At 40.1% G+C, this 24,804-nt stretch overlaps 1 protein-coding gene across 1 annotated transcript in view; it reads right to left on the bottom strand.

Annotated features, from left to right (window-relative positions):
* RTF1 (RTF1 homolog, Paf1/RNA polymerase II complex component) overlaps positions 1-24,804 on the bottom strand; it is a 52,045-nt gene that overhangs the window by 9,547 nt on the left and 17,694 nt on the right. The window contains exons 3-7 of the mRNA XM_045771116.2: positions 15,168-15,315; positions 13,992-14,196; positions 7,301-7,415; positions 6,483-6,594; positions 71-206 (exon numbers count right to left, since the gene is read on the bottom strand). Coding sequence (XP_045627072.1) covers positions 71-206; positions 6,483-6,594; positions 7,301-7,415; positions 13,992-14,196; positions 15,168-15,315 — 716 coding nt within the window. The remainder of the gene's footprint in view (positions 1-70; positions 207-6,482; positions 6,595-7,300; positions 7,416-13,991; positions 14,197-15,167; positions 15,316-24,804) is intronic.

Raw genomic sequence — 24,804 nt, 5'->3', positions numbered from 1 at the left:
AAACTACACTCAGTTTCTCCGCAAAGAACACACCTATCCTGACTACCAGACCAAAATATACAGAGCTTACTCCTCTTCTTCATCAGATGACGACGTTCGGGATGAGCGGTCGGACTTTTCACTGGACTTGTCATCCTCTTCCTCTTCCTCATCATCAGAGTACACCTCACTGGTTTTCAATGGCTGTTTTTTAGCGAGGAGCTCAGCTAAAAGGAGAGAGGAAATGTTTATCCACATTCTCTCAATAAGAAACTGAAAGATCTTTCATCCTTGAAAAAGAACTGGGACATGGGAAGGGACTCAACAGACAGCCCATCCTCTCTGGATTGCACTGTGATCACTTGGGTTACACACAGAAGTGAGTTAAACCAGAGTTAAAACCATTCAGGCAGGGGCGCCTGGGTGGCACAGCGGTTAAGCGTCTGCCTTCGGCTCAGGGCGTGATCCCGGTGTTCTGGGATCGAGCCCCACGTCAGGCTCCTGCACTGGGAGCCTGCTTCTTCCTCTCCCACTCCCCCTGCTTGTGTTCCCTCTCTCGCTGGCTGTCTCTCTCTCTGTCAAATAAATAAATAAAATCTTTAAAAAAACCCAAAAAAACAAAACAAAAAAAAAAAACATTCAGGCAGGGACACCTGTATGGCTCAGTCGGTTAAGCATCTGCTGCCTTCAGCTCAGGTCATGATCCCAGGGTCCTGGGATCAAGTCCCACACAGGGCTCCTTGCTCAGCAGGGAGCTTGCTTCTCCCTCTGCCTGCTGCTCACCCTGCTTGTGCTATCTCTCTCTGACAAATAAATAAAATCTTAAAAAACAAACAAACAAACAAAACCATCCAGGCACCAAATGTCAAGCTTTCATAGACAAAAAGGGCTGGAAGTTTATTGCTTAGTGGGCAGAGAGGGTCACCAACTTTACTGACAGTTGTCTTTATTACACTCAAGACACCTTAAGATGGGCAAGAAAGATGGGGAAAATTTTTGTGATGTCTTCAGAGGGTTTTGGAGAAAACCTTTATTTTCAATTTAAAGTACCATTTGAATGAGCAGAAGACTGAAAACAACCCAAATGTCTGCACAGGGGAGCAGCTGAATCACCTCTATACACCCACCGGACCAGACTACTATGCAGCTGTGAAAAAGGGGCCAGGGGCGCCTGGCTGCTGCAGTCGGTTCAATGTCTGACACTTGGTTTCTGCTCAGCTTATGATCTCACACTTGTGGGACAGAACCCCACGTCGGGCTCTGCACTGAGCACGGAGTCTGCTTCAAATCCTCTCTCCCTCTTCTTCCTGCTCACACTCTCTCTTTAATAAATACATTTTAAAAATCTTTTCTTTAAAAGATTTTTATTTATATGAGAGAGAGAGAGCGACATAGAGCATGAGTGGGAGGACAGGGAGAAGCAGACTCCCCGTGAGCAGGGAGCCCAATGTGGGGCTCAATCCCAGAACCCTGGGATTATGACCTGAGCCGAAGGCAGATGCTTAACCAACTGAGCCACCCAGGTGCCCCTAAATAAATAAAATTAAAAAAAAAAAAAAAAAAGAGTCATTACACTACATACTGAGTCAGAAAATGTTTTTTGGAGGGGCAGTCAGTAAATATTTTAGGTTTGTGCTTCATGTGGTCACTATTTCAACTACTCGACTTTGCTGGTGTAGATAAAAAGCAGCTACAATTATCAAACAAATGGGCTCCGCTGCTTTCCAATAAAATTCTATTTACAAAAGCAGGTAGTTTAGAGGCTCCTGGCTGGCTCAGTTGGAGGAGAACGCGACTCTTGATCTCCGGTCGTGAGTTCGAACCCCACATTGGGTACAGAGATTACTTAAATAAAACTTAAAAAAAAAAGTCATCTACCAACCATTATGTGACATAAAAACTAAGGAGTGACCTCTAGGATGTATGGTTAAGTGAAAACAGCAAGGCAGAGGAAAGTATGCATGGTGAACTACCATTAATCTAAGATGGAAGGTGAATCTGTGTCCTTTCATAAAAAAAAAAAAAAAAGGATATAAAAAATATTTTTAAATGGTTGCCTGTTACCGGAGGGAGGCCAAGGGTGAAATAGAAAGGTATAGATACTAAATTTCTTTGAATATACCTTGTTTATTAGCAGCTTTGACTTGGGAACCGTGTGTGTGTGTGTTTTGTTTGTTTGTTTGTTTTTAAGTAAGCTCTAAACCCAACGTGGGGCTTGAACTCATGACCCTGAGATCAGCAGTTGCATCCTCTACCAACTCAGGCAGCCAGGCACCCCGGGAACCTTGTACTTCATATAATCATGGAACAAAATAACAATAAGTCATCTCTATGTAGCACAAGAGAAATGAAATATTCAACTGACGGCACAATCACACAATGGGAACTGTAACACTTGACTTTAAAATACAGTCATTCAAAAGATAGACACATAGATCAATAAAGTAGAAAGTCCAGAAAAAAACCCTCGCATATATGGTCAAATGATTTTCGACAAGGGTGTCAAGACCACTAATGGAGGAAATAAGTCTTTTCAAAAGTGGTGCTGAGAAAACTGGACATCCCAAGTCGAAAAAGAAAAAAAAAAAAAAAAGACGTTAGATCCTTACTCTACACCATATACGAATCAAAGACCTAAATGTGGGGCATCTGGGTGGCTCAGTCTGTTAAGCATCTGACTCTTGATTTTGGCGCAGGTCATGATCTCAGGGTAGTGAGATCAAGCCCCGCACAGAGCTCCACTTAAGATTCTCTCTCTCCCTCTGCCCCTCCCCACCCTCCCTCTCTAAAAACCAAACCAAACCAAACCAAAAAACAGAGACATAAATTTAAGAGCTAAAGCTATGAAACTCTTGGAAGAAAGAAAACATAAGGGAAATGCTTCACAACACGGGATCTGGCAATGATTTCTTGGATAGGACACCAAAAGCACAAGCAACAAAAGAAGAAAAAATTTAAATTGTACTCCATCAAAATTAAAAACTTTCATAAAACGAAAAGATACTATCAAGAGTGAAAAGAAACCTACAGAATGACAGAAAATATTTGCAAATGATATATCTGATGAGGGATTCATATTCAAAATATTTAAAGGACTCACAAATCACCAACAGAAAATGAAGAACTTGAGTAAAAAATGGTCAAAGGACCTGAACAGACATTTCACCAAAGAAAGATACTCTAAAGGTCAACAAGCACGTGCTCAATACCACTGATCGTCAGGACACTGCAAATCAACCCACAGCGAGATACCACGCCATACCCACTAAGATGGTTATGAGCAGCAAGACAATTAACAAGTCTTGGTAAAGATGTGGAAAAAGTGGAGCCTTTGTAACTTTATTGGTGGGAATGCAAAATGGTGAAGCCTCTCCGGAAAACAGTCTGGTAGTTTCTTTTCTTTGCTTCTTCTTCTTCTTTTTTCTTTTAAGATTTTATTTATTTACTTGAGAGAGAGACCACAAGCAGGTGGAAGGGTAGAGGGAGACTCGATTGCTGGACCCTGGGATCACGACCTGAGCAGAAGGCAGCTGCTGAACCAACTGAGCCCCCCAGATGCCCAGTCTGGTAGTTTCTCAAAAGACCAAACACAGAGCTACCATATGCTTCAACAATTTCACTCCTAAGTAAATACTCAAGAGAAATGAAAACATATGTCTACCCAACGACTTATACACAAATGCTCATAAGCAGCATTATCCATAATAGTCAAAAAGTGGAAACAACCCAAATGTTCATTGGCAGGTGAATGGATAAACAAAATATGTACATCCATTAATGAAGTGATATATGTTACAACATGAATAAATCTAGGAAACATTATGCTAAGTGAAAAAAGCCAGACACAAAAGACCATACATTGTATGATTCCAATTATATGAAATGTCCAGAACAAGCAACTCTATAAAGACAGAAAGTCAATTACAGGTTGCCTAAGACTGGGGGATGATAGGTCTGGGGGGCAGTGATGGCTAAGGGATATGAGCTTTCTTTTTGTAGTAATGAAACATTCTAAAATTTATTGAGTTTCATCTCACAGCTTTGTGAATATACTAAAAGCCACTGCCTTGTACATTTTAAAGGAATAAACAGTATGCTACCTTTGCTTTTGTTTTTAAAGATTTTAAGTATTCATTTGTGAGAGAGAGAGAGAGAGAGCGCGCGAGCGCGCACAAGCAGGGGGAGTGGCAGGCTCCCCGCTGAGCAAGGAGCCCAATGATGGATTCGATCCCAGGATCCTGGGATCATGACCTGAGTTGAAGGCACTTAACCGACTGAGCCATCCAAGCATCCCGCTACCTTTGTTTTATCTCAATAATGTTGTTATAAAAAACAAAACAAAACAAAAACCTTAGCATGCTGATTCTGAAATGGACTTATCAATATGGAGCTCATAAGGATAAAATTTATCCTTAAAAAAAAAAATCCTAGGTCTCTGTATTGAAAGGCTTAGACATAATAGCCAACCCAGTAGCATGAGCCGTCCTCATGTCTGGACTATGGTGTTTAATAACAGTTTCTCGTGAAAAGACTCCTTAGAGAAATGGCCGATTCTAAATCCAGAAAAAAAAGAAAGCTACTGAAGACTACTGGGGTCTCACATCAAAAGGACTCAGGCTAGTGACTGAAGATGGGACAATTTGAGAGTCAATAATAACTGCTATGGATTAAATACACAAAAGGATTTTTAAATCCATGAGTTCACAAGGATATTCAAAATAAGCAAACAGGGGCACCGGGGTGGCTCAGTCAGTTAAGCCTCTGCCTTTAGCTCAGGTCACGATCCCAGGGTCCTGGGATCCAGCCCCAGGCTATCGGCTCAGTGGGGAGTCGGCTCCCCCCGCCCCCCGCCGCCCCACTCGTGCTTTCTCTTGCGTGCTCTCTCTCTCAAATAAATGAATAAAATCTTAAAAAAAAATGTACACACACACACATACACACACACACACACACACACATACACACACACACCTCGGTGGTCACCTTTGGAAGCTGCTAAGGTACTATCTCATTCTTTTGAAAACTAGTAATAAAAGGTAAAAAATGCAGCATTTATTCTGCCTTTTTATATACAAAATGTACCTAATGGTAACTACATAGCTGATGAGAAATTTCTCTTTATAAAAGTAGACCGGATAATAAATGAAGAAAGAATGACCAATTAGAATATCACCATTTTGCAACTCATAATGAATTAAACGACCTACGTAATAATTATCAGTGGCTGCTGGGATAGAACCTGTTACTATTACCCAATTCTTCACCCTTCTCTGCACCCAAACCCTTTGCCATGTGACTCAGTAGTCCTCCCACCCATCAATGATGGGCTTGACACGTGACTTGCTTTGGCCAATGGAATATGCGCAGACCTGGCACTGCACCTGCCAATGTCAAGTCTAGGCCTCAAGATTCATCTAGCGCTTCCGCTTGCCCCTAATTCATTTCTACCATCGCCATGAGAAGAATGTGCCCTAGGTGTACTGGTCTGAGGGAGGGAGGGAGGGAGGGAGGGAGGGAGGGAGGGAGATACGTGCAACAGACCTGGTCCCAACCTGCAGCCTGGAGACAATCCCAGCTCACTTGTGTATGAGGCAACCCTCTGCTGAACTGCAGATCCATGAGCAAGAGCAAATGCATATTTATGAGTTTGGAGCAATACCACAGTATTGTGGTAAAAGCTAAGTGACAGAGCTGGCAACATCACAGAATGTGAGACACAGGTATTACGTGTGTCCCGATGGAACTATACACCACCACCTAAAACTTAGCCTTCCCCTCCACACAAAAACCGAAACAGAACAAATCTGAATCTGTCCAATTCCCTGGCTCTTACTACAAATTACGGGAAATTCAAGAAACTAGAGCAACACATTCAACGCCTCCAATGGGGTGTACCCAGCATCTGAGAAACTATAGGACGAATGACCTAGTTTCTTCAAAATAAGCTGCAAGGGGGAAAAAGAGATGAACAGGAAAACCTATGCAGATTAAGTGATTTCAGGGACATATTAACAAATCACAATGTGTGGACTTTTTTTAAGATCCTGATTCGAACAACCAAATTAGTATATTTTAATTACACAACAACTAGAGAAATTTGAACACTGACTAGATATTTGATAATATTAAGAAAGTCACTGTTACTGTTTTTTAGATGTGATAATGATACTGTAGTTACGTTTAAAACAACAGAGTGCTTATCTTTTAAAGACACATACGGAAATATTTATGGTTGAAATACAATGATGCTGTGATTTACTTCAAAATAACCCAATGAAAGAGGGAAATACAGATTTAACAAGACTGGTTATGAGTTGATTGTTGAGGCTGGATGATGGGTTCATGGAGGTTCATTAAACTATTCTCCGTATGTGTCTGGAATTACCCATAATTAAGAGCTTAAAAAAAAAGAACTGATAAAAAGGGGGGGAATATAATCGGGCACCAGAACGTCCAATTACAGGATCCCAGAGAAAAGGAGCCATTACATTTTCCCCACGGACCTGTTCTGTTCTTCCGTTTTTCCCGCTCTGCTTTTAGCTCCTCCATGGCTTGAGATTTCTTATCTAGTTTCTCATCCCGTTTGGAACGCCGTTCCTTGTTGTGGGATGTTACCTGGGAAGGGAAAAATATGCAGGATGGCTCTTTTTTATTAAAAGGCAAAGAAAACATTCTCTATACCTAACAACGAATCATTCAGCTTTCCAATGGGAATCTACATAGGCTGCAGAAACTGAAACTTGTTTAGGGGAGGAGAGCATCCTCTAGTGGGCAAAGAGGGTAGAGCATAAAGTCGGCCCGGTCTTGCCTAATAAACAGAAAGCCTAAGATTTAGAGGAATAAACACTTTCTGGAAGGCCACCCTAGATGGCTCATACTTGTGGATATTTTTAACAAGCTTTATGTGATGAATGTAGAGATGACTAATTTTTGCAGCTACATTTATAACCATGTCCAGGATGACACACACCTGAGTAAACCTCAGAACTAATCCGGCTACCTGGGACAGGATGTTTATCAACTTTCCCTCAAGGAATGCTCACATACCAGTGAGTTGTTTTTTTATAAAGCAGACTTGGGTGAAGAATTCCTAAGGAATTAAACAGCACAGCTAATGCTGAAATGATATGTCCAGAGATTAGCGAACCTACAAGATAAAGACAGCATGTCTTTGCACAAACTGAACTAGGGTGATTCATATAAAACCATTTTTTAAAAATAAAACCATCTTTTACATAAACACACGCGCGCGCGCACACACACACGCACACTCAAGACTGAGGTTTATTTTTTGGATAACAAGGACCACTGAATTTCCTACCTGAGATTCTTGAATCTGTGTCAGCTTTTTCTTTTCCTGCTCCTCTTCTTGCTTTTTCTTTTTTTCTTTCTTTTCTTTCTTTTTGGCTGTTTTTAGTTTTTTCCTGATTTCAAATCTGGTTAAAAGATATTTGTTTGGTTTTTAGATGGAAATGAAGTATTTACAAAAACTGATTTCTAATAAATAGGATAAAGGAAGTAAGGAGGGGGAAGGAGCTAAACATCTTGGTTTCTTGCAAGAAACTCCAATGTACCTTATAGGTACATTAAACATATTGAACATAAGTATACCAGAAGTACTTGAAAGCATTAAGTTGGAATAGACTTATAATGAGAGAAAATATTCAGGCTACTATTGTACTCTGTTGGTAGCACACAGCTGTTCTTCAGCCTTCACATAACAGCAGAAAACAGCTGACTTCTGGATCAATAGCAATGATGTTCCATTAGAAACAGAATGAAACCACAGAGAGCCACTGTCACTTTTTTTTTTTTTTTTTAAGATTTATTTATTTCAGAGAGACAGAGAGAGAGAGAGTGGAGGAGAGGGACAGAGAGACGGAGAATCCCAAGTGGACTCTGCGCTCAGCTTGGAGCCCGACATGGGCTCGATCTCCCAACCCTGAGATCATGACCTAAGTCAAAACCAAGAGTCAGAAGCTCAACTGACTGAGCCACCCAGGTGCCCGCACTGTCACGTTTTTAAGGTGGTCAAGACAAAGACTGTATCTTAAAACCACCACTCTTGGGGCGCCTGGCTGGCTCAGTTGGTGGAGCATGTGATTCTTGATCTCCAGGTTGTAAGTTCGAGCCCCACGATGAGTTGTAGAGCTTATTTAAAAATAAAATCTTAAAAACAAAATTTAAAAAAACCCATCACTCTCCATCTTTCTTCATTAGGAAAAATGCCCCCCCCTCACCTCCACACCAGCAAACATAATGAATAAATATGCTGTGAATAAATAAACTATTCTCCTCAACAAATGCAATCTAGGCTCCTTCCCTATAATAAAAATCAGGCTCTTATGAAACAAAATTATTTTGGGGGGCATGAATTTAAGGAACATTATGGAAGGAATAAAGGAATATAATAAACATTAAACTTTTCATAACACTTTAAAATAATCCCATCAATTTTTTACGTAATTTTTAAAACACAGTACAAATCTCTTTTGTTATGTCCTTTACACACATAATTAAGGTTGTTAGTGTACTTTTGTAATGTGATATAAAGGAGCACTGTTAATGAATTTACTTCTTTTAAAAACACATAACAACATACTCCTAAGTAACCAATGGATCAAAGAAGAAATCACAAGGGAAATTAGAAAATAATTTGAGGACTGAAAATGAATATACAACATAACAAAACTTAGAGGACGCAGCTAAAGCAGTGCCTAGACGGAAATGTACAGCTATAAATGCTTGTATTTATTTTATTTTATTTTTTTAAAAGATTTTATTTATTATTTATTTGACAGAGAGAGAGACAGCCAGCAAGAGAGGGAACACAAGCAGGGGGAGTGGGAGAGGAAGAAGAAGGCTCCCAGCGGAGGAGCCTGATGTGGGGCTCGATCCCAGAACGCCGGGATCACGCCCTGAGCCGAAGGCAGATGCTTAACAACTGAACCACCCAGGCGCCCCAAAAATGCCTGTATTTAAAAGGAAGATAGGGGTAGCTGCCTGGCTGGCTGGCTGAGTTGGTACAGCACGTGACTTTTGATCTCGGGGTTTTAAGTTCAAGCCCCATGTTGGGCACAGAGCTTACTTTAAAAAAAAAAAAAAAAAAAAAAGAATATTTTGAATCAGTAACTTAACCTCTACCTTAACAGAGTGGAAAAAGAAGAGCAAACTAAATGTAAAGCAAGCAGAAAAAAATAATTAATAAAGATCAGAGCAGGAATTAATGAAAACACAGAACAGGAAAACAATCGATGGAACCAGAAGTTGCTTCTTAGAAAAGATCCAAAAAACTGACAAAACTTTGTCTAAATAGGCCAAGAAAAAATGACAAAAGATTCAAATTACTAAAATCAGGTACAAAAGAAGAGACATCACTATCGACCTTACAGAAACATAAAAGATATCATAAGGGAACAATATGAACAACTATATGGCAACAAAGTAGGTAATTTGGATGGAATGGGAAAAAACTCTCTAGAAAGCCAAAAACCACCAAAACTGACTCAAGAAAAAATAGGAATATCTGGACAGACCTATAATAAGAGACTGAAATAGTTATTTAAAAACTTCCCACAAAGAAAAGCTTATGCCCACATGGCTTCCCTGGAGAATTCTCCTAAACATTTAAAAAAGAATACCAATTCTTCACAAACTCTTTGAAAAAAGAGAAGAGGAAACACTTCTCAAATTATTCTATGAGGCCGGTATTATCCTGATACCAAAACCAGACAATGACATTATAAGAAAAGTAGGTAAATATCTCTTATGAATACTGACATAAAACTCAACAAAATAGTAGCAAATTAAATCCAGCAACTTATAAAAAGGATGATATACCATCACTAAGGAGGATTTATCCCAGACATGCAAGGTTGGTTCAACATAAGAAAATCAATGTAATATACCCATTATTAATAAAATACAAAAATCTCATGACTATCTCAAAAGACCCAGAACAAGCATTTCACAAAATCCAACAAACTGTCTTGACAAAAACTCTCAACAAACTTAGAAGGAACTTCTTCAAATGGATAAAAGATATCTATGAAAAAACCACAGCCAATGATGAAACACTGAATGCTTTCCTCCACAGATAACGAACAAGACAGGGATACTCTCACCATTTCTACTCAACATCGTACTGGAGGACAAGAAAAAGAAATAGAAGGAATCCATACTGGAAAGGAAGAAGTAAAATTTATCTTTTTTGTAGCTCACATGATGTTATGTATAGAAAATCTTAAAGAAGCTACTAAAAACTATTAAAACTAATAAATGAGCTCAGCAAGGTTGGAGGGGGCAGGATCAATATACAGCAATTAATTGTATTTCTATATACTCAGAATGAGCAATCTGAAAATGAAACAAAGAAAGCAATTCAATTTATAATAGCACTCAAAAGAATAAAATATTTAGGAATAAATTTAACAAGTGCTAGCCTTTTCACCCAAAACTGTAGAGAAGTGTTTAAAGAAATTAAATAATACCTAAATAAGTAGAAAGATAACAGGTTCATGGATTGAAAGATTTAATATTGTTAAGGTGGCAATGCTCCCAAATTTGATCTACAGATTCAACAAAATTTCTATAAAAATCCCAACTGTTTTTTTTTGCTTTTGCAGAAACTGAGAAGCTAATACTACAATTCACATGAAATGTAAAGGGTCCCATATAGCCAAAACAGTGTTAAGACAGACATATACATAAATGGAATAGAATTGAGAGTTAACAAATAAACCTATATATATATACATATATATATGTATAATTGAATTGCTTTGTTTCATATATATACATATATATGTGTATATATATATATACACACACACTGCTTTGTTTCATATATATACATATACATGTATATATATACACACACATATTTATACACACACACACACACAGATAATCGATTTTTGACAAGTATGCCAAGACTGCAGAAAGAACAGTCTCTTCAAGAGGTACTGAGACAACTAGATATTGAAATGCCAAAGAATAAAGCTGAATCCCTACCTCACAACACATAAAAAAATTATCTCAAAATGGATCAATGATCTAAAACTCTAAGACTCTTAACAAGAAAACACAGAAGTCAATCTTCATGATCTTGGATTTGGCATATTCTCAGATATGACATTAAAAACTTAAGAAAGGAAAAAATAAATTATACTTCATCAAAATTAAATATTTTTGTGCATCAAACAATACTAGCAAGAGAATAAAAAACAAACAATACTAGCAAGAGAATAAAAAACACAACCTAAAATACTAACAAGAGAAAATATTTGGAAGTCATGTATCTGATAAGGGTTTCATAAGCAGACTATACAAAGAACTCTTACCACACAGCAGCAAAAAGACAACCCAGTTTAAAAATGGGCAAAGGATTTGAACAGACATTTCTTCAAAGATGTACAATTGGCCAACAAAGATATCATAAGATGCTTAATATCACTAGTCAACAGGAAGATGAAAATAAAGACCACAATGAAATACTACTTTACATCCACCAGGGTAGCTACTGTCAAGAAGAGGGGAAAATAACAAGTGTGGGCAAGGATATGGAGACGCTGGACCCCATACACTACTGGTAGATATGCCAAATGGTGCAGCTGCTGTGGAGAACAATTTGATGGTTTCTCAAAAAGTTAAAACATAAAATTACCATATGACTCAGCAATTCCTCTATATCCAAAGGAACTGAAAATAAGTACTCAAACAAGTATGTGTACATGAGTGCTCATAGTAGCACTACTCATAGTAGCAAAAGGTGGAAACAACCCAAATGTCAATCAACAGATGAACAGACAGACAAAATGCGGTATATACATACAAAGAAAGATCATTTAGTCATAAAAAAGGATGAAGTACGGATGCGCTATCTGGATGAACTGCAAAAATGTGCTAAGTGAAAGAGGCCAGTCACAAAAGACTACATACACATTGTATGATTCCTTTTACATACAATGTCCAGAAATAGGCAAATCTATAGAGACAGGAAGTAGATTAGTGGTTGCCGGGGGCTGGGAGGCTTGGGAGGAAACAGAGAAATGTCTAGTAGTGATACAGGCTTTCTTTCCGGGCTGATAAAAATGTTCTGAAATTACTGTGATAAACAGCTTTGCGAATATATAAAAGCCACTGAACTGTACACTTTAAACGGGTGGATTATGGTACGCAAATGTATCTCAATGAAGTTATTTAAAAAAGCGAATAGCTTATTATTCACACAATGTGCTTATGCGTACCATCTCACTCAAGGCTTACAATAATGCCAAGGAGGAAGCCGAGGCAGGACGAAGGTAAGGGACTCATTCTGATCACCTGGCCAGTGAGTCTGACCTGAGCCGCGACAAATGTCAGTGCTGTTTCCACAGACGAGCTACCTTTTATACTACCTGCGCCCAACTTAAAAAATAATGTTTTTTCAAGAGGCAGTCCTTAAGTGAAAAACCGAACAACTAAAGATGACGCCTCACGACTGGTGCTGCCGCCTATAAAATGGGATGCTACTGGTGTTTCCATAAAAAGACTGTTACTAAGATTGAACGACATCAATATACTTGCATTTTAAAAAGTTTTTGATTTTATTAAGTAGGCTCCACGCCCAGTGTGGAGCCCAACACGGGGCTTGAACTCACCACTCTGAGATCAAGACCTGAGTTGAGCTCAAAGTCAACGCTTAATTGACTGAGCCACACGGGTGACACTATGGACTTCTATTACGTGAAAAGGAGAAAGTTTCTGAGTCACTATATTGCACTGCCTTATAACGAAACAAATGAACTACAAAACAAATCTCCGTTTTCTGTGAATGGCTCTGAACTTAATTATCATCCCTATAAACATTTCTCTAGTCACTGAAAAACTCACTGACTCAGCCAACTGTCTCACTAATATGTGAAATATATAAAAACCAAGTTTGAGATGAGCCACCCATTACTCCCCAGCTACTCTGTGATTTTAAATTTTATTTATTTGTCAGAGAGAGAGAAAAAGAGAGGCACAAGCTGGGGGAGGAGCAGGCAGAGGGAGAAGCAAGCTTCCCCACTGAGCAACGAGCCTGATGCGGAACTCAATCCCAGGACCCTGGGATCATGACCTGAGCTGAAGGCAGACGCTTCACTGACTGAGCCACCAAGGCACCCTTACTCTGTGATTTTATCACAGGGCCCTATTGGCCTTATATAAGAATCTTGTTAAGCTCGCCACAGTTCAGAAATACAAATTTTAAGCCATCCTTAACCATCTGGCAACTCCAGCAGTTTCTTCAGTCCTGTTTGTTCCAACATAGTAACCTTGAAAGCATTACACTCAGAACAAATGTCTATTACTTGCTGCTGACTGAAAGCCAAACATTCTCACCCAGGATAACTTACTATACTTAATATGGTCTCCAAAAGGGACAAACAGGTTCCTAGATGAAATGGAACTAACTGTGGTCAGAGAAAATTCTATTTTTCTTTCACACTATTAGGTAGGTAGAAAAGGCTCCTAGTTCTGAGGATTATTTTAGTTCTAGAGACAACAAACACATTTATTTCTACTGTAAAATTACGTTACGAGATAAGGAAGAACTTTGGCCATTTAAATATAGCAAAAGTAATTAAAAAAATATTGAAACAGGGCGCCTGGGTGGCTCAGTCAGTTAAACATCTGTCTTTGGCTCAGGTCAGGATCCCATGGTCCTGGGATCAAGTCCTGCATCAGGATCCTTGCTCAGTGGGGAGCCTGCTTCTCTCTCTCCCTCTGCTGCTCCCCCTGCTTGTTCAGTCTCTCTCTGTCAAATAAATAAAATCTTAACCAAAAAAAAAAGAGAAGAAAACACTGAAGCAGCTTTTGACTATCAAAAGGCAATTTATTAACACCTGAGTTTTAAAAAAAAATACAAAAATTATGCTGGAAGGATAGTCAGGTACTTAACTCAGAAATTATGAGAAGTTCTAAGTCTTGAATTCTGGGAAGACAGGGCTCCAGATATGAATTCTATCATGAAGGAATTACAACCTTACCTTTTTTTCAACACCTCCCTCTTCTCTATGCGGTTGAACAGTTCTTGCTCTCTCTCCTTCTCTGTCATCTGCTCCAGACGGGCCCGGTCTTCCTCATCACCCATGAGGTCTTCTCCATAGCCATCATGGAACTCCTCATCTTCTGAGGAAGAGTCTGAATCGGAACTGGAGGAGGAGCTGTTGCTGTCAGAATCTGACACCTCACCTACAGCAAGGCCAAACACCAGATTAGCCTCTGCTCCAGAAGACTGAGGCCACAGTGATGACCCCACAGTCCTGATAACTATTGCCAGCCCCCTTTTATTGAAGTCAGCTCTATGCCCAATGCAGGGCCTAAATTCACAACCCTGAGATCAAGACCTGAGCTGAGATCGAGAGTCGTACGCTCAACCGACTGAGCCACCCAGGCGTTAAGGTCCCTAATTCTTAAATAAATCAATTATTATCACGACAGTTGAAAAATGGTGATTTTCAATAATTTCTTCTATATTTATTAGTTAGCATTTAAAATATTCAATGTTTTAAAGAGTCATGACACTGACTGAATTCTCAATGAAACTCGATCTTGATAGGATAAAGGGTGATGGAAAAAGACAGTATACATTACAAATGAGTATTAAGTTAAACTTGCAATTTAATAAGAACTCTGCTTGACTCAATTTGAGCGAACATTCACAGATAATGTGTTAAAACGAGGTGTGGCCAATTCCATACAGGCCTGTTTGCACATAAATGTTATTTCTTAAAAGAAATGTAAGGTTTATCATTCTAGTTCTGGAACGAGTTCACGTTCATCCTAGTGTTAGCAAAAATTCTGGAACTGGTTTCAAAATAAGAACATTTTTTTCACTGAGTTTTGTATGTGGTTCAAGGATTTTCCTCCTCACAGCCAGACCATGCGTGTGTAACCAGGACTGAGCTGAGATTCTAATGCAGGGACTCCTCACGGGTTTGCTGGATAGGCTTTAGGGGCCTCACTAACCCTTTGGAACTGTGTGTTTTTCTTGCTTCATTCAGATTCTCAAAGGATCCATGACCACTGAGAAGGTTATGGACCGCTGAAATAAAGGTGGAGGCCATATTGAAACGCAGACCTGCCCCCACCACCCTGACCCATTTCTGACTCTGAAGCTTCAACCTGACAAGTTCACCCCCAGGTCTGGGCCACCTGCTCACCTTCCTCAGGGGCTGAGCTCTCAGCAGAACTGTCTTTATCCGAACTGCCTGAAGAAGCAGTTTTGTTGGCCTGTTTCTTCATGGTTCCTTTCTTCTCTATTTTTCTGGCCTTTCCCTTCTTCTTATTTTTATTGCTCCCAAATGTCCACTACAAGGAGAAAAGAAAAAGGAAAACTGAAACAGGGCCTTTATTGGGAAAAGCTGGAAGAGCAAGAGTCGAGTGATAGCCATCAAAATGGTTACAGGAGTCTCTACTGCTTTCAACCCAAAACAAATATACTGTATACGAACAAAGATGGAGTTTTTCAAACCTTGGTTAAAACTTCGTAAGTTCCAGTTTGTAATTTCCTAGAGATGGTAGATAATGGATATAACAAACATAAAATTTAAATAATGTACTTTTAATCACAACAGAAAAACAAAGCTATGAACCTTATGGCAAGTCAACTGAGCTAACTCACTCAGCTGGTATAGACCACAGCTTCTAAACTTTCTTGTGACACAGAGGGCAGTCATTGCTAGGGGTTAGTATGTCTGGGTTTCAATACGCAGAAGATGGTTTAGTGCTGGAGTGGGTCCCAGGAAGGCAGGGAATAAAGCTTGTTAGTAGAAGAAAACTGCAGAAAGCACAGGGAGAAAGGATGACCGCCAATCGCTGGCATGGATGGTACCAACTGCAAGAAGGCAGACAGTAAACCACATTATTAAATACATGTACATGTGTGCATCTTTTTTTTTTTTAACCTGCATATATAACACTACACATAATGTTTAAATTGGACCATAAACAGGAGATCCTACAGACATAAGGAGCTTGCAATTTGGGTTAACAAATAACAGGCAGGCAATACACAATCGAGGCCAATAAAATTGTCTCCAATCAAGCACTTTAATTACAAAAATCAAAGACTATATGGTTATTTTAAAAATTCACAAAAACGATTTGTTATATTGGGGTGCCTGGGTAGTTCAGTGGGTTAAGCATCTGACTCAGGGTTGTGAGATCGAGTCCTGTGTCGGGCTCCACACCCAGCACAGTGTCTGGTTAAGACTCTTTCTCCCTTAGATGGGTAACAGGCATTAAGGAGGGCACTTATTGTGATGAGCCCTGGGTATTGTATGGAAGTGATGAATCACTAAATTCTACTCCTGAAACTAATACTACGCTGTATGTTAACTAACTGGAATTTAAATAAAAAATTGAAAAAAAAAAAAAAAAACAACCAACCAAACAAAGCTCTTTCTCCCTCACCCTCTGCCCCTCATTCCCCTCAAATAAATAAATAAATCTTAAAAAAAAAAAAAAAAGCTGTTAAAAACTACTTGGTTATATTAAACCATACCTCAACTGATCGTTTAACTTGCCAATTTTAGGAGGATGATTTTAGTTGAAAAAACTTTACTTGGGAGCTTTATTTTAGGTACTACAAAAAATAATCTTCATCTTTCCAGCATCACATTGAATTATAGATCTAGTATTAACAGAAAATGTCTACGTCTATTTAACAAAAGTACAAAGTCTTTGCTTCTCCTATAATGTGATCATAAATTAATTTCCTACTTCACAATAGTTAAGATCAGAAGTAAATTTATTTTGGAGGGTTGTTTTGGGGGTGGTGGAAGGGTAGTTCTGGCGCAGTTTCTTATGAGCTGTTCTTAAAAGCCCACAGTCTGCCACATTAAAATATTGAAAAATCAAAGAATTAAAATCCCTTTCACATTTTAATGTACTCTTTTTTTTTTTTTTTTTTTTAAGATTTGAGAGAGAGAGAGAAACAAGAGAGCAAGAGAGAAGAGTGTGCACACTTGCACACGAAAGCAGGGGGAGGAGCAGAGAGAGGGAGACAAGCAGACTCCCTGCAGAGCAGGGAGCTCGATGTGGGGGCTCAACCCCAGGACCCTGGGATCATGACCTGAGCTGAAACCAAGAGTTGGACGCTTAACCGACGGAGCCACCCAGGCGCCCCTACTCTTAGTTATTTTAATTGCCACTTATTTTTGTAGGTAAGAGCTAAGAAGAAGGGAAAAGTAGGGGGGGGAAAAGTCACATGTTCCAGAATGATACATTAAATGAGTAAACAGCAACTTTTCTTTTTAAGTGAATTTACCTCTCAGACTTTTAACATTTCAACACCTAGATTATTATTTAGGAAGACATCCCATTGCTTCTCCTCTAAAGCCTACTTTTCAACCGTTTCAAATTTTCATCACTCAAGGAAGATAATTTTTTAGGTCAGTTTGAAAGAATCCAAAAGAGGCCAAAGGGTTCAATTTCTTAGTCAATTGAGCTAAAATGTATCAACCTCCCATGCTGACAATGCACATATTTCTACAGGAAATAACCTAAAAAACACCTTTTGTACTGGCTTTGGTTACAAGAAGTAGCACAATTACACACATAGTAAGTGGTCAGGATTTATTGGTTGGTTATGAAACCTCTTCCAAACACGGTGTCTTGGCCCTCTGTACTTCTACCAATGGGAATATGAGGAGGCCGAGAGGGGAAAGGTTGAGCTCCCAGTGTCACATGTGTGTTAAGAGTAGCGAGGTCTATTTTTGCTTACAGATTTGGGTTTCTCGTGTGCAACAGTCAATTCTGAACTCCCTAGAAAGGGGGAAAAAGTGTCTACGAGAGAAAAGAGATGAATGTTAAAACAAGTCACATAGGTGAGTCGAATTCAGGAGGTGCCAGGAAGCTACCTGGCTTCCTTCCCCTTCCCCCCGCTACTGCTCCAGTCGGCCACTGCCTGAGCCTAGCAACTGTCACTCATTTGCAGTCTATGCTGTTTATCCCTTGGGGGAGAAGGAGGAAAGATAAGAAAGAAGAAGAAAATACAACGTTTCGACTTCAAAAGAGTTTTCCTGGCTAAATCTGAGTGGGAAAGGAACCTCGTTTTTTTTCCTTCCAACAGCTTCAAAAGAAATGAGACAATAAAAAGACCTCATCTCCCATGATGCTGACTCAATAGGGTCTGTCGTGCCAGTGGCAAACAAGCAGCGTCACGTATATGTGACAGGCTGTTATGGGAATTACAATAATGTACACGACTTCACTTTAAAATACAAATTCTTGGAGCACCTGGGTGGCTCAGTCGGTTAAGTGACTGACTCAATTTCGTTTCGGGTCCTCATCTCAGGATTGAGATCAAGCCCTGAGTGGGCTCCAACAGGCTCCCTGCTCAGCAAGCAGGGAGTCGGCCGGAGAGTCTCTGCCCCTCCCCTGGCTCATGCTCTCTTTCTCTCTAAAATAAAAATGGATAAGTAAATCTTTAAAAAAAAAATAAAAAAATACAAATTCTTATGAATATGCCTTTCAGTACTGAGCAGCTGGATTAAGCTGTTTATAAATTTATTTTCTAAAAAAGTATCTTATTTTTGATAAACCTTTAAAATCTAATTTTAAAAACAATATATGCTCGTTATGTGAATCTTTGAAAAGATACGAAAGTATTTTTAAAGTTAAAAAAAAAAAGAATCACTTTGGGGGTGCCTGGGTGGCACAGCTGGTTAAGTGTCAGACTCTTGGCTTCCGCTCAGGTGGTGATCTCAGGGTCGTGAGATCAAGCCCCATGACAGGCTCCAAGCTCAGCGGGGTCTACTTGAGATTCTCTCTCCCTTTGCGCCTCCTGCTCAGGCTCTCTCCCTCTCTCTAAAATAAGTAAATCTAAAAAAAAATTACTTGTATTTCACCACCCAAAGACAATCACTTAAAATTCAGGGGCCAGTTAATTATTATTTATGTACTATTATTTAATACAGAGAAAGACACTCAAATGAGTTCCAATAATCTTCCAAAGATTTTTTTTTCCTGGAGAATAAATCACATTTATTTTATTTTATTCTATTTTGATTCCAGTATAGTTAACATATAGTGTTACAGTAGTTTCAGATCACATTTGTCATATTTTACTTTTACTCCCATAAACTACAGGTTCCTGAATGTTTTTGGTCTAAGCACCTATTTGAAATATTTGCCCAGCATCTCTTCTCCCAAGATCACGGTCTGTGATAAACCTTAAAGGACAGGGTCAAAGCTTATGGCAGGTAACATCAATAAATATCTTAATCCAGTTATACAACCCAGAGGTTGCTCCCCTGTCCCTGCAAAAGACTTACTGTGTTGACTCTAAGACAGAAGGTAAATGACTCCTTCTTTCATTGCCAGAGTGTGGTAGTAAATGGAGTCTAAAGGATAAAGGACAGGATTAAAGGAATGCTCTTAGGCTTTCCCCATCCAGCAGAGAGTACAGGAAATGACCTGGCATTTTATTTTATTTTAATTTTTATTTAAGATTTATTTATTTTAGAGAGAGAGTGTTCCTTTTTTTTTTTTTAAGATTTTATTTATTTATTTATTTGACAGAGAGAGAGAGAGAGAGAGAGACAGCGAGAGAGGGAACAGAAGAGGGGGAGTGGGAGAGGAAGAAGCAGGCTCCCAGCGGAGCAGGGAGCCCGATGCGGGGCTCGATCCCACAACGCCAGGATCACGCCCTGAGTGGAAGGCAGACGCTTAACGACCGAGCCACCCAGGCGCCCCAGAGAGAGAGTGCTCCTGCACATGTGAGCACATACACTCATGAGTTGGGGGAGGTGCAGAGGAAAGGATCTTCAAGCAGACTCCCTGCTGACTATGGAGCCCAAGGCGGGGCTTGATCTCACCACCCATGAGGATCATGACCTGAGCTGAAACCAAGAATCGGACACCTAACCACTCAGGTGCCCCTGACCTGGCATTTTAAAATTTGTTTTGGGAACTGTGACTCTACTGAAAGGCAGGTTCTGTTGTGACCTTGAAAGTGCCACACGGAAGGCAAGCATGAGAAGGTAAGTGCCTGCTGATGGGCATCTGAGTACAGAGGCCAGAGCCTCCCCCAGTGAGCCACTCAAAAACAATCTGGGAAAGGGCAAGGATGCGCTGCCAGTCAGGACTGTCGTACACATGACTTCCTGCTCTCCCGGCATTCTATGTGGAGGCAGGCCCCACAAACCATCGGGGAAGCATCAGGTAGACAAGCAGTCAAGAACACCTCAAACAGAGACTGGAAAGATGTGTTCCTAACTACCAAATTAAAAGAGATTAGCACTTTGACTCCCGCTGATGTAACAGATACTATAATGGGCAGCGTTATCTAACGATACAAGGAGGGTGAGTACTACACAACCCTGTGCCAGCTTGAGTGTGTGGGGGTGGTAGAAGCAGGTCCTACTCTGGGAAGCAGCTGACCTTACTGGTGCCCAGTTGACAGACCGGAAGGAAAATGGGGTGGCAAGTGGTAATTTTGGACTTGGGTAGCTTTGAGATGCAGGATTTTGAACATCCTGAGGCAGAAAAGCAAAGAAACTTCAAGATTTCAGAGAGGTTATCTCTAATGGGCAAGGAAGATCATATTCTAGGTCTCAGGATCCAGAGTAGAAACCACAGCAGGGCAGTTATTCTGAAATGAATTTACAAGTAAAATGAAATACATCCAGGTAAGTAGTGTTCAAGAACAGCTGGGCTAGTGATAAACCACACTGGGATTAGGGTTAAAAGGACTGGAATACAGCCCAAGCCCTTCGCCTGATAGTGTTTGCTTACCTGTAAAGTAGGAATAATAATATCACCTTGAGCACCTATCAGGGTAGTTTGAGACTCAAAGGAGACAGAATAAGAGAAGTACACAGAGCACATCAGAAACCAAGAAGTTCTGTATAAAGGCAGGACACTAGTTTATGATGCGAAAAGGAAATCAGAACCTCTGTTAGCCGGTTTTAGTATCATATCTGAAATAGGGGAGTCCAGATGATCTCTATGACCCCTTGGATTTTTAGAGTTGTAGGATTCTTCATGAAGTGAGTGGTATACTAAGCCAAAGCAACTATCCAAAGGATTTTGTAGTCATTATTCTAGACCTTGACAGTGGCCAGCAAAAAGGTGTGTGGGGAGGACAGGTTCCTGATTACGATGTTTTTTCCCTGAAGGTAGAAAAGGGTCAGCAGAGTTGAAGAGTATATGCAATTTAAAAGAATATTAAAGAGTATGAAGGATATGAAAAATATGAGGGATAGTAAAGAATATAAGAGGTAGCTCAGCTTGTTCAGCTTTTTCTTTCTTTTTCCTTCTACTAGGTAATTAATCAGACAATCACACACATTCAACTGGAAAACACACAGAATCCCTACATTTAGTCACAAAAACTTACAGCCTGATTATGGAGACAAAAACAAAAGTGAAACAGCAGTCATACAAAAAAAAATGTAAAAGATAATCAGTGCCTCCATTCCACTGCTTGGTGGAAGTGTCAGAACGTAAACAAGTTTGAGCAAGTGGTTCATGAAAACCACTTCATTTTTTCTAAATTCTTATGATGAGATTTTATGGTCTCTAGATAAATGAGGTGGTACTGTACGGTTATCTACATAGCCAAGAACCAAGATGTTAAAAAAAAAGGGGGGGGGTTTGGTAAGCAATCCACATCGCTGTTGTTAAAATCAAGTACTAAACCAGAGTATTCTGACCTAAACTGTAGTAGGTCACCTGGGTTCCTGACCCCAGAGATCAGATGCAGGAAGTTGGGAGTAAAGAGACTACCCAAAGAGGAAAATGATGGCCACATCTTACTTACATTCACAGAGGAAAAAGCAAAGGTGTAAAATGCACTGCACACAGCTCCATATTCTGGAAGTTCTTATTTCACAATACAAGAACTGCCATTCATAATCATGACTAAATCAGCAAGAAAAACAACTATATATAATAATGCCTACCAAAAATTTTCCAAGTACAGTGATTTTCTAGATTTTCAAAGATTTAGTTTCAGTACTGGGGTAATTCATCTATGTGTAACATCTTGTTCCAGAAGCACGGTGTGTACAAAAACTCCACTAAACCAACATACACACAGGGAAACACTAGCTTGGCAGGGAAGGCCTTTCTCGAGAGCTTGTGCTAATTAGGTATTATCTGTATGGTAAAGCAATCACACAATGCTCTTGGATATCTAGGTCGGCTTCCCGGAGAAGCTGTTACTAAATGAATTTTTAAGTAAAAGTTGTATCATTTTCAAAATGTTCTATTAATAAAAATACTGGAACCAGCAAGAGACAATAGAGTGGGAATAGGAGCACAACTAGATCCAAGTGAGAGTATCTGAAAGATCAGTTAAGAAAAAAAGAGAAGGAAGAAGCTTCAGAAAGAAAGTAGAGCAAAATGAAATGGGGGGAAAGCAAGAGGAGAGCAAAGTTTTCAAAGAGGCAAGTGGGGGCATAATTGCCACCAGGAAGACTGACAGCTCTGGGGAAGAAAAAACAGGTGTGACAAGTACTGAACTACAGGGCTGGGCCACATGCTTTTATTTCTCAAAAATGTTGAAAACAAGACTATACATGAAGCTTTAAAAAATAACTCTTGCTTAGGCGGAGGGTATTAGAAGATAATTCAGCTGTTTCCTTACTTTGTCTAATGTAGTTTTATTCGATTTTTAACAATTAAAAAAGGGTTTTGGTTTTTCAATGTGATTTTTACTAGTAACAATTACGGAAATTGGGGCTTCCTTCTTATCTAGCTGTAGCGGTTTCTGAAAGATCTACCATGTTTTTTGTGGGTTTTTTAAAAAATATTTTTATTTTTAATTAATTTTTTAAAGAAGATTTTATTTATTGGAGAGAGAGCATGAGTCGGGGGAGATGGAGAAGCAGACTCCCTGCTGAGCAGGGAGCTGACAGGGGGCTTGATCCCAGCACCCTGAGATCATGACCTGAGCCAAAGGCAAACACTCAACCAACTGAGCCACTCAGGTACCCCAAGGTTTTTAACTTTAAGTAATCTCTAAACCCAATGTAGGGCTTGAATTCACAACTCCAAGGTCAAGAGTCGTATGCTCCACCAACTGAGCCCCCAGGCGCACGATCCACCATGTTTTTAAAAAGGATTCTGGGGGTGCCTGGATGGCACAGTGGCTTAGGCACCCAACTCTTGATTTCGGCTCAGGTCATGATCTTGGAGTCATGAGATCAAGCCCGGTGTAGGGCTCTGCACTTGGTGAGGAGTCTGCTTGAGATTCTCTCTTTCCCTCCCCTTTACTACACCCCCCCTCACCTGCCCAGCTCGCTCGCTCTCAAATAAATAAAATCTTAAAAAAAAAAAGGGGGGGGGGTGCCCGGGTGGCTCAGTCATTAAGAGTCTGCCTTCGGCTCAGGGCGTGATCCCAGCGTTCTGGGATGGAGCCCCACATCAGGCTCCCCTGCTGGGAGCCTGCTTCTCCCTCTCCCACTCCCCCTGCTTGGGTTCCCTCTCTCGCTGGCTGTCTCTCTCTGTGTCAAATAAATAAATAAAATCTTTAAAAAAAAAAAAAGGATTCTGAACTACCTGATTTAGGACTCTGTTCTTCCTAACAAATGGACATTTTTGTTTGGGCCATTTTTTTTTAAACCCATCGTGTGAATGAGCGGTTGCTAGCTTTCTCCTCCTATTATTTTTTCTCCCTGCCACTCCTGTTTGCACCCTTGGTGGTGTTCTTCCTATCAAATGCTTTCAGGCACAGGAAGTGACAACACCAAAATGCCCCATCATAGTCTTATGACCTACCACTGAGGTGTGCTTTCCAATTTCCCAGGCTTGGTCAATGTAACCCTTACAGAAAGAGTCCTGAATCTTATTTTCACATGTGTCCCAAGATATCATCGAGAATAATCTCTTCACCAAAAATAATACACAAGTATATTTTCTTTCATTAAATTTAGGTTTTCCTCCCTGCAAAGATGCTACACATGAAATATCTACTATTCTTTCCCTACTTGAATCTTATGCTTTATGTCCAATGTGCCCAGTTCTCTCTATCTCCCTCTTCTACTGCTCCTGATCAATTAGCTAGATACCTTCTGGCTCTAAACTCAGGGCATGTCTTTCCTTTTAACAAACCACCCATTAGCCTTCTAACTCTGTTGTTCTTGACCAGTTTTCCGTCCTAGCAAATCTGAAGGGACCAATATACTTCTACCAGTATTCATGGCTTACTAATAACAATCGACAATAAAAGAGTGGAAGGGGAGAAGAGCCGGGAGGTGTATTTTTAAAAAAAAGTCCAGAGTAGCTTCTGGCACAGAAATTAGATCACAGGGGCACCTGGGTGGTGCAGTCATTAAGCGTCTGCCTTTGGCTCAGGGCGTAATCCCGGCATTATGGAATCGAGCCCCACATCAGGCTCCTCCGCTATGAGCCTGCTTCTTCCTCTCCCACTCCCCCTGCTTGTGTTCCCTCTCTCGCTGGCTGTCTCTATCCTGTCGAATAAATAAATAAAATCTTAAAAAAAAGGGGGGGGGCACCTGGGTGGCACAGCGGTTAAGCGTCTGCCTTCGGCTCAGGGCGTGATCCCAGCATTATGGGATCGAGTCCCACATCAGGCTTCTCTGCTAGGAGCCTGCTTCTTCCTCTCCCACTCCCCCTGCTTGGGTTCCCTCTCTCGCTGGCTGTCTCTCTCTGTCAAATAAATAAATAAAATCTTAAAAAAAAAAAAAAGATTTAAGAAAAAGAAATTAGATCACAGACTCCACCTAACTGAGAACTGCAACTTGAACAACCAAATTTCAAAAAGGCTATGTTGTAAGTCATACGGATATAGGCATCATAGGAGGAATCAGAAGACGTAGTAAATTACTT

The sequence above is a fragment of the Ursus americanus genome, chromosome 36, assembly GCF_024610735.1.
Source record: "Ursus americanus isolate L20-20 chromosome 36, mUrsAme1.1.p, whole genome shotgun sequence".
Classification (NCBI taxonomy): Eukaryota; Metazoa; Chordata; class Mammalia; order Carnivora; family Ursidae; genus Ursus; species Ursus americanus.
Note: the sequence above shows the minus strand (reverse complement) of the source record. Positions and strands in the feature narration are given on the sequence as shown.